The sequence below is a fragment of the Conger conger genome, chromosome 10, assembly GCF_963514075.1.
Source record: "Conger conger chromosome 10, fConCon1.1, whole genome shotgun sequence".
NCBI lineage: Eukaryota > Metazoa > Chordata > Actinopteri > Anguilliformes > Congridae > Conger > Conger conger.
In genome coordinates this window covers 48,895,805-48,906,712 of record NC_083769.1, presented here as the reverse complement: position 1 = coordinate 48,906,712, position 10,908 = coordinate 48,895,805, and the positions used below count along the sequence as shown (strand labels likewise).

The 10,908-nt window shown below is 43.8% G+C and overlaps 1 protein-coding gene across 1 annotated transcript in view; it reads left to right on the top strand.

Annotated features, from left to right (window-relative positions):
• The window catches only part of LOC133139474 (claudin-19-like), a 14,867-nt gene extending 4,209 nt beyond the window's left edge, over positions 1–10,658 (top strand). The window contains exons 2-5 of the mRNA XM_061259049.1: positions 3,326–3,490; positions 4,004–4,088; positions 4,501–4,647; positions 10,193–10,658. Coding sequence (XP_061115033.1) covers positions 3,326–3,490; positions 4,004–4,088; positions 4,501–4,647; positions 10,193–10,229 — 434 coding nt within the window. The 3' untranslated portion in view covers positions 10,230–10,658. The remainder of the gene's footprint in view (positions 1–3,325; positions 3,491–4,003; positions 4,089–4,500; positions 4,648–10,192) is intronic.
• Positions 10,659–10,908: the final 250 nt, after the last annotated feature.

Sequence of the window (10,908 nt, the reverse complement as noted above, 5' to 3'; positions counted from 1 at the left end):
TGAAGTGTCTTTAAAAGGTTTTCGTGGAACGCAGAAGTTATTCCACCCCTGGTCTGCGTCAACACCTCTGGCGGTAAGGCTAATGTGGCGGAACGCTGAGCGATAATGGCCGTTCCACACTCTAAACCCCCAAAAAAGCTAACATTGTAACAGTGACCTCTGACCCTGAGGAACGAGGAATCTGAAGACCCACCCCCCTCCCCCGGAGAGTGACGAGATGCTGCCTCTATACCCCCCCCCCAAAAACCCCCACGCTTTGTTGCCCTATGTAAGGTCATCGATTGGGACTGTGCCATCAATGCTGTTGTTTGTACTATGTATTGGCACCCGTAAAAGCCGGCATTGTTGAGACAGCGAGAGAGAAAGAGAGAGAGAGAGGCAGAAAGGGGGAGAGAGAGCGGGGTTGTTTTTACTACGTTCGTTATTGTTGTGCGAGGGGCCAGCTGAGATTTTAGCGACGTGCGCATTGATGGTGTGGACCTTCGCTCCGGCGAATGGCCCTCTAGTGCCCCCAGCAGTGGTCAGCGGGAGATTGTTCATGAATTATGTATAAATATAATAAATAACTAGTTATTTCGCTGCCAGTTGATTAAATTAAGCAGGGGCGGCACGGATGGTGCAGTGGGTAGCACTGCCGCCTCACAGCAAGGAGGTCCTGGGTTTGAATCCCGGTCGGCCGGGGCCTCTCTGTGCGGAGTTTGCATGTTCTCCCCGTGTCTGCGTGGGTTTCCTCCGGGTACTCTGGTTTCCTCCCACAGTCCAAGGACATGCAGGTTAGGCTGATTGGAGAGTCTAAATTGCCCGTAGGTATGAGTGTGTGAGTGAATGGTGTGTGTGCCCTGCGATGGACTGGCGACCTGTCCAGGGTGTATTCCTGCCTTTCGCCCAATGTATGCTGGGATAGGCTCCAGCCCCCCTGCGGCTCTGTTCAGGATAAGCAGGTTAGGATAATGGATGGATGGATGGATAGATTAAGCAGGGGACAATCCCCCCGGAGCAATGTGGGGTTAAGGGCCTTGCTCAAGGGCCCAACAGCTGTGTGGATCTTATTCTTGCTACACTGGGGCTTGACCCACCAACAGTTCAGGTCTCAGTCATGTACCTAAGGCTGCCTAGTGAAGTTCTATTCTGAAACAAAGGAGTAAGCATAGCATGCAATATAAACATAAACAGCTATAATGCTTTGGGTAGCACAGAATATTTTAAATTAGGGAGGATAGAGAGTGAACTCTGTAGGGAGGTGCAGACTCCCCAGAGCTGCCAGTGCTGCCTATATTAGTGAGAACACTAATAAATCATTTTTTATTATTTTGATTTACAGTATATTAGTTCACCACCACTATAGCCACAGCTCATTATTGTATAGTCCACCTGAAAACTGACTAGTTAAATATTACTGGTTAATATTGTGACTGATGATTTTGACAAGGCATTATTAATGTGTTTAGTTTTAATGCAGGTCTTTTTAAATTAAAAAAAGCCACATTAAAGTAACCATATATCCTTGTCTGGGTCCTCACCCTGCCTCACCAAAACAAAATAAAACCAAATAAAACAAACATAGATTTTTTTCTGACAGTAATTTAGCCTACTTCATCATAAAGTCATGCCGTTAAAACCTTTCGCATAAGGCGATCTCTCAAGCTTTGATGACCCTGTGCACCAGTAAATAGACAGTTTGAGCCGATTAGGAGGAACGCTGAGAAGCTGTGGCTGAAATATCTCTTGCTGTAAAAGAGAGGCAGGGGAGTGTCTGCGGCCATTTTGTCCCCGAGGGCCACAGGGACTCTCACAATGAACAATGGCCCCCAGCCCTGCTCCGGCACAATGGCGGCCCTATGGAGGCGGGTGCCCGCCTGAGAGGGACCATGCCCGCGCCTGGCCCATACCAGGCACCGGGGGCGTCCGCACCGGGGGGAGGGGGGGTACGAGGGCCGGCAGAATGCCCTCGCGCTACCCTTCTCCAAACCCTCCCGCCGAGAGCAGAAACGACTCCGATGGGCTGGCGGTGACGTTGTGTTTATCTGTGCACAGTCTAGCATCCTGCCGAATCTAATCTAATATCCTGGCCTATAGAATGGAGGCAGCCGTAGTTTTAATCAGCCTACCTGGGTGTAGTTTTAATGTACAAATGTGCACTACGTATATGGTACACTTTACGAGGACGTGATTACGAGAGAGCTGTGGTTGTACACGCTTCATTGTGGGAGGATGTTTTTGTGAGCCCCTGCCTATTTGCCCGAGAAGGTGCGATGAAGTAAATAGAGACTGTCTGGTGGCTTGGTGGCTGGAAGGATTGATTGAATCAAAAGGTTTTGTTTCATTCCATAGGGTTTGATTGAATCTGTGGTGTGTGTACTCTGTACTAACTAGTCTGTGGCATGTAGCAGTGTGTGTATTCTGTATTAAGTGGCGGTCGAGCTGCACGTTCACGCCTGTTTTCCGTTCTGGTTCCTCAGTGGTGGAATGACCTGCCTACCACTGTCAGAACAGCAGAATCCCTCCCCCTATTTCGACGCAGACTCAAAACCCACCTTTTCAAACTCTACCTTAGTCCTCCCTCCTGATTTCCCCTGCCCCTCCTTTCTGATATCCCTATCCTTGTCGAACCCCCCCCAAAAAAAAAAAAAAAAAAAAAAAAAAAAATGCACTTCTGATGACAACTATGTTTACAACAGCATTTCCTGTGTATTTTGCTAGTTTCTGGATGTGATGCTCTGACTTATGGTAGAACCTATGCACTTGTAAGTCGCTTTGGATTAAAAGCGTCTGCCAAATGACTAAAATGTAAAATGTAAATGTAAGTGGTCTATGGTTCGTTGCTGTGTGTACTGTGTACCAAGTGGTCTGTGGTGTGTTGCAGTGGATACTCTGTACTAAGTGGTATGTGGTGTGTTTTGGTGAATGCATACTCTGTACTAAGTGGTCTGTGGTTCATTCCAGTGCATGTGTACTCTGTAATAAGTGGTCTGTGGTTTTTGTAGTGTGTACTCTGTACTAAGTGGTCTGTGGCTCATTGCAGTGTGTACTTTGTACAAAGTGGTCTGTGGCTTGTTGCAGTGTGTACTCTGTACAAAGTGGTCTGTGGTTTTTGCAGTGTGTACTCTGTACAAAGTGGTCTGTGGCTCGTTGCAGTGTGTACTCTGTACTAAGTGGTCTGTGGCTTGTTGCAGTGTGTCCTCTGTACTAAGTGGTCTGTGGCTCGTTGCAGTGTGTCCTCTGTACTAAGTGGTCTGTGGCTCGTTGCAGTGTGCACTCTGTACTAAGTGGTCTGTGGCTCGTTGCAGTGTGTCCTCTGTACTAAGTGGTCTGTGGCTCGTTGCAGTGCATGTCCAGACGTGCCGGGCCCTGATGGTGCTGTCGGTGCTCCTGGGGTTCTTCGCCATCATCATCAGTGTGGTGGGGATGAAGTGCACCCGGGTGGGAGACAGTAACCCCCTGATCAAGGGCCGCATCGCCGTGTCCGGTGGCGTCCTGTTCCTCCTCGCAGGTGAGATCCTTCCCAGCATGCACCAGTGACCCAGAACACCATCCGCAAGGCACACCGATGATTTATCCTTATCCTTGCCTAAGAACTGATTCATTTTTTATGACAGAGTGTCTTGGAAATATAAAAGTGAAAAATCATTTCAAAAATGTTTTCTGAAAGACATCTGTTGTTGCGTAGGCTTCACTGTAGTAGAATATATGACACTGTAGTAGAATATATGACTGTTGACATTAAGACCAGAGACACATATCCCCTACAGGGCATAAAAATGTATAGCTGGATCAGAGGAGGATAAGGTCATTCTGGTGAAAACCTATAAGCTGTGTTAACTGCAGTGTTATTTACAAGAAGCAGTGCTAGTAATGAGAAATCCAATGAGTGGGATCAGCCCTCAAGACAAAGCACATGGAGGTACCTGCTGAGTGAATAATGTTTTACAGAGCTTGATGGTGATCCACAGAAGGACACGGAGTTGTAGTGCATTCATTAATATGAAATTTGCCTCCTCTGTAGGGTTGTGCACGTTGGTGTCTGTTTCCTGGTACGCCACGCAAGTCTCCCACCAGTTCTTTAACCCCAACACACCGGTAAATGCCAGGTAAGGTCCAGTTTTTTACACCGTGATGATTGTATGGATACTGAAAGGAGTTTAAGCATTTGAAGTAGGCCTACTGACGGTGTATGCATATGACACCAATTCATACAGATCCGTTTAGCTCCCCCTCAAAGCTTTTCACCTTTACTTTTTATTATTCTTGAATGCTTTAAATTGCTTTAAATCTTTTTATCTACAGTCACTATAAGGAACTAGTTTCTCACATGTGTGCGACCAATTTAATATTATATTTATATATTTATATATATATTTACCCACAAGCACATTTTAAGCTAATCTAATGCATTATGAAGTACAAATGCAGTAGTTACTGTATATTAGATATACCCACAATGCACTGCAACGGAGGGGGAGTGGCTTAGTGACCAGTGATGATGTCATCTCTGTGTTGCAGGTTCGAGTTTGGCTCCGCCCTGTTTGTGGGCTGGGCGGCGGCCAGTCTGACCATGCTGGGCGGGTCTTTCCTATGCTGCTCCTGTTCCCCTGACGACAGGAGAGGGCAGCAGTACTACAGCCAATCACAGCCCTCCACAGCCAGGGAGTACGTGTAAACTGCCCAAAGTAAACTAACGGTGAACAGACAGAGCTGAAGGCCAGAGATCTCATCTTTTACCCAGAAAAACACACTGTTTTTACTATGTATAGTACACACACACTTACAAAACACACATACACACACACACCTCATCTTTTACCCAGAGAATGTGCTGTTTTTACTGTGTTTGGACCACACACATATAGTACACATACACTTACAAACACACACGCACACACACACTTACTGACAGGCTGACGGGCACCATAAATAATAACCAAAAGTAAGACCAGCAATAGCCATACGTCCTTCACACAGTATTTAGGAAGCACTGCTGATTTATTATATTGAGTAAGTACAGACAAGACTACTCAATTAAAAATTTGTTTTTAGATATTAGTGATGATGGTGACTGTTGTTGGGAGGAAAAATGATGAATTAATGTTATTATTGTTATTAGAGGAAAAAAGGTTTTGTAAAACTGATTACATTTAGACATTAATAAGTCCACAGCAGCACTTATGCACTGATTTGTTTAAAAGGGAAGAAAACAGTTGATTTATCTTGAAAAAAAACCTTTGTAAAAAAAAAAACACACAGCATTCTGGGACTTTTGCCAACACACCACATGACATTACAGCACGTTCAGGGCATCCAAACACGTTCAGGCAACAGAGATCTGGGGCCAGTTCATTAGGGTCACAACCAGTAGTAGCTGTTAACACATAACTTACTCAGCATTAGTAAATACATAACCCTGCAGCATAAAGTTAGCCCCATAGTGTGTGTGGGAGGGAGACAGAGGTCCATATTCACAGAGCCTCCCAAAGTGGGAGTACTGAACTAATCAGCTTCTGTCTGCTCATTTCAATAAGCCCTTATGGAAAAATCATATCTGGAAATATATGGGATGTGCATACTTATAGTTTTACATCACATATTTACATACATTTGATATAAATATGTCTACTACACATTTCAACGTAAACAAATATTTCAACATTGAAAATTGGCCACTTTTGCAAATGAATATGTTGTTAATTTATGTGACATACATATATTTAATAATATGTTAAAAATATATTAAAATATGTGTTGTTAATTTATGTATTCCGTACATACTGTAAACACAATATATTGAAATAGATGAGTAATGTCCTACCACGCGTTCCTGGGAGAGCAGCCTGATACTGGGAGTCTCTGTGAATATGGCACTGAGAATGAGAATGTACTGTGTTCAGTAGAAAATGGACGTCAAAATCCAAAAGATCATGACAAGGCTCCGACCCCTACACAACACATTTTGTGTCACTTTCAACACAATCTGTGTTGAAGTCCCCTTTTGTAGCACAAATTGTATAGTTGTAGCACAAAATTAGCGACTTTGACTCAAAATGACATGACATTACATTACAAAGCATTTAGCAGACGCTCTTATCCAGAGCGACGTACAACAAAGTGCAGATCAAACACAGGAACAAGTGCGATGAGGACCTGAGAGGACAGTACGGTTCCGAGTCCTAGTGTAACCATACAGATACAATTGCAACCCTTGAAGAATACATCAACTTACAAACTAGCATACCACGGTTGGCAGCTAGAATACCCCGAATACAACAATACAATATCTAGTACAATAATGTGGTGACAGTAACAGAAAAGTAGGAAGACAAACAGTGTGTTGGATATCACGGCTGTTTGAGAGAGAATGAGCCCTGGGGTGTTTGCTGAGGAGAAGAACAGGATGGGAGACTCGGGCGTTGGGGAAAAGCGAAAGACAGAGCGGAAGTCTTTCGCCCTCTTTTGGTCTCTGTTCACAGTTGAAGCTCATTATTTATCTGCAGTGTTACGCTGCGCATTGTGTTACATTTGGTTTTTAAAAATAATAACTTTCACTTTCTGTGATGCAACTGAATATTGTGACAAACGTTTTCACTTTTTATTTTGTCTGTGTAGCTTTGGCTTAATTCTGTCTGCATTGCACAAATGCCATATGCATCATTAAATTGGGTCATTTTGCGATTTTACAGTGTCATTTTAATGTACAGCATTTTAGATATTGTAAACCAAGGAAACGGTAAATTCTGAAAAGGTTTTGAAAGAATGAAGAACAATAAAGGATCTGAATATTGATTATATAGCTTGCTGTTATGTATAAAATCATATATTGCAATACAGTATGTCTTAAATATCATAAGTTGCTTTTGGTACGTTTACACTCTATTAATGTCATCCAGCCAGGTGAAATATTAGTTAATGGCCTGGATTCAGTCAACAGTTGCCAACAATAAGGAAATGCATGTGTCAGCATTTATCTTCATCAAAACAATCTGTCAGGTTCAGAAACCACATCACAGTGCAGCGAGTAGCATTTATTATCTACACACAGTTTATTAAAATGGTTCCTTTTCAGAAAGAGGCTGTTTTAACACATTTATTCACAGAATTAATAATGTCAGTATGTTTTGGCCAGCAAGGTGTACAGATCATACACAGCATCTCCTCTACCTGTATGCAGTTCACTCTGAAAAATCTTAGAAACTATTCTTGAGCCTGTGTGAGTGAGTGTGTGTGTGTGTGTGTGTGTGTCTGTGTGAGTGTGTGTGTGTGTATGTGTGTATGTGTGTGAGTGTGTGTGTGTGTGTGTCTCTGTGTGTGTATGTGTGTGTCTGTGTGTGTGTGTGTGTGTGTGTGTGTGTATGTGTGTATGTGTGTGTGAGCGTGCGTGTGTGTCTCTGTGTGTGTATGTGTGTCTGTGTCTGTGTGTGTGTGTGAGTGTGTGTGTCTGTGTGTGTATGTGTGTGTGTGTGTGTCTGTGTGTGTGTGTGTGTGTGTGTATGTGTGTATGTGTGTGTGAGTGTGTGTCTCTGTGTGTCTCTGTGTGTGTCTGTGTGTGTGTGAGTGTGTGTGTGTGTGTGTGTGTGTGTGTGTGTGTGTGTGAGTGTGTGTGTGTGAGTGTGTGTGTGTGTGTGTGTATGTGTGTATGTGTGTGTGTGAGTGTGTGTGAGGATGGTGGGGATGAAACGTGGAATTCTGCACTTGAGTAACAGCATTTATTCAAAACCACGGCAGGGCATCACTCTTGTTTCCAATGTCTCCTCACGTTTCCAGTGATTAATTTCCCCTGTATTCTATCAAAACCACAAAAGCATACTTACTGTAAAGTGCTATTCAATCAAACCCTTACAGAATGTTCCAGCCAAAGCTCTCCTTCCTACTGGCTGGTGTATCAGGGACAAACACAACACTGCCTGTAACACAAACATCCGCGCCTGTCACGTTAAAATATATCAGCCAACTGTCACACCGTACGTGTCAGGGGACACGGAGTCAGTCGTTAACGTTACCTACACAGCCTGATCGTTGGGATATGTTCTGGACTCAGTTAACAGATCCATGTTCCATCGGGTCTTTTTTTTTTTTTTTACCAGCGCAACGTCGCGGAAGCTTTACCTCTCAAACAGCAGAGCCAGGGGGGGCATTCTCAACACGCCAGAGAAAGGGTGTTAACTGTGACGGTGAAAGGAATGAGCATATGTGTTTAAATCAAAGCAAGAGCACCTGTTGGTTGAATCCGGGCCCTTTGTATTGTCATCATGTAAGATCATGTGTTACAGTCCGAATTAAGTCAAATCTGATGACCACTCTGTTTCATACACGATCACGTCCATATTCACAACAGGCCTGGGTCAAATACATTGTTTTGGAATGAAATCTTTTTTTATTAGCTTTTCTGAGCTCGTCTGGTGTATTGGAACCTATGAAATTGTCTCAAAAACTGTAAAGCCCGCCTTCTGGTCCTCGTGGTTGGCTCATTTACACCACACAAGATCAATCGAGCACAGAAAATATTTGAATCCAAAACAGTGGCGTATTTGACCCAGGTCTGATTCATAAAAATCATTCCACCCTGTAACAGTTTCTCACACTGCATTCATCTGTATTCACTAAGCATTAATCAAACCCTAAATGCCAAATATACTCAAAACATTAACACAGCATCAAATATACCATATTCACTACGGATCAGATGAACCTCCATCATGTTCATTCTCAAAGCATTAACACTGTTCTGAATCACCTACAGTCACTAAACATCAACATAGGTGACCATTAATTTAAAGCAATTTGACTAAAACTGGTATTGGTTCACATATTGTTCATTTATATGGCAACATATTTATAGAAAGAACTGAAGTTTTTATCCTTAAGGTAAAAAAAACTACAGGGCAAGTTTCAGACCTATTACCTAAATCAGGGATTCTCAGTCACATCCAGAAAGGGCTGGTGTGGGTGCAAGCTTTTGTTCCAACCATGCAGTTACACACCTGACTCTACTGACCAAGCAGCTACACACCTGACTCTACTGACCAAGCAGTTACACACCTGACTCTACTGACCAACCATGCAGTTACACACCTGACTCTACTAATCAACCATGCAGTTACACACCTGACTCTACTGATCAACCATGAAGTTACACACCTGACTCTACTGATCAACCATGAAGTTACACACCTGACTCTACTGATCAACCATGCAGTTACACACCTGACTCTACTGATCAACCATGCAGTTACACACCTGACTCTACTGATCAACCATGCAGTTACACACCTGACTCTACTGATCAACCATGCAGTTACACACCTGACTCTACTGCTCAACCAAGCAGTTACACACCTGACTCTACTGATCAACCATGCAGTTACACACCTGACTCTACTGATCAACCATGCAGTTACACACCTGACTCTACTGATCAACCATGCAGTTACACACCTGACTCTACTGCTCAACCAAGCAGTTACACACCTGACTCTACTGATCAACCATGCAGTTACACACCTGACTCTACTGATCAACCATGCAGTTACACACACACTACTGAAAGTTAATTGATTGACTAATGTCACCCAATACATTGATTACCAGACACTGAACTCACCTGGTGTTCCAGTATAAATCAGTCCTGATTAGAGGTGAGGAGTGAAAGCCAGCATTTGAATGTGCCTCACCTAAAGGTTACAAATACAGTTTCTTTTGACATCCCCATGTGCCTCTACTAAAACTGTTTCACTCACTGCTCTACTTTTAATGTCTGTGTCGTTTAGCATCTCCTCTGTCCATTACCTTCTGCTAAAACAGAACAAAGCAATCAAGCGTCAATAAGATGGATTTGAGTCCTCTCTCTTCTGATTATGTTCTCTGTCTCTCTGTGTGCGTCTCTGTCGCTCTGTGTGTGTGTGTCTCTGTGTGTGTCTGTGTGCGTCTGTGTGTGTTTGTGTCTCTGTGTGTATCTGTGTGTGTGTGCGTGCGTGTCTCTGTGTGTATCTGTGTGTGTGTATGTGTCTGTGTCTCTGTGTGTATCTGTGTCTCTGTGTGTCTGTGTGTGTGTCTCTGTGTGTGTCTGTGTGTGTGTCTCTGTGTGTCTGTGTGTGTGTCTGTGTGTGTCTCTGTGTGTCTGTGTGTGTGTCTGTGTGTGTGTCTCTGTGTGTGTCTGTGTGTCTCTGTGTGTGTATCTGTGTGTCTCTGTGTGTATCTAATCCAGGGTTGAGTTGTTGACTGAGAGCAGCTCCCCTGACTGATGAACCCCCCCCCGGCCCCCCCGGCCCTGCCGCTGAAGATCTCTCCAGCTCTGCTCCTAGTCCTGTGTCCTGGTGTATAATACAATGGTGTATAATATGGAGCGAGACACCTAACCCGCAAATGCTCCTGACGAGCTGGTCGGTGCCTTGCATGGCAGCCAATCGCCGTTGGTGTGTGAGTGTGTGTATGAATGGGTGAATGAGAAGCATCAATTGTACAGTGCTTTGGATAAAGGCGCTATATAAATGCCAACCATTTACCATTTACCATTTAATATGATGGTGTATAATATGGGCCCTCATCTCAGTGCTTAAGCCAAGTTAACCCTCCCCCAAAGAGATCTGCATCTTCCTTCACAGCCTCTGCACTGCCCTTTGACCTCTGTATGACCTCTGTGTGACCCTTGCGAGGACACGGGCTGCGCTCACAGCATGATTCCTGTGTGTTTATGCACAGTTCTTTGTTTTTCCTTCATTCACTCCTTTAAATCTGTGTTCCGATCAGGCCAGTTTGGGATTATAGAAAGATCTGTTTCTCCCATGGTGTGTAGATACTCTGTACTATTAAACCAATACAGTTGTAAGGTACACATCCAAAGCCACAACACAATGGATCATATCTGTGCGGGACACCATCTATGTGGTTATTGGGTACAGTGATCAATACATTTGAGAATGT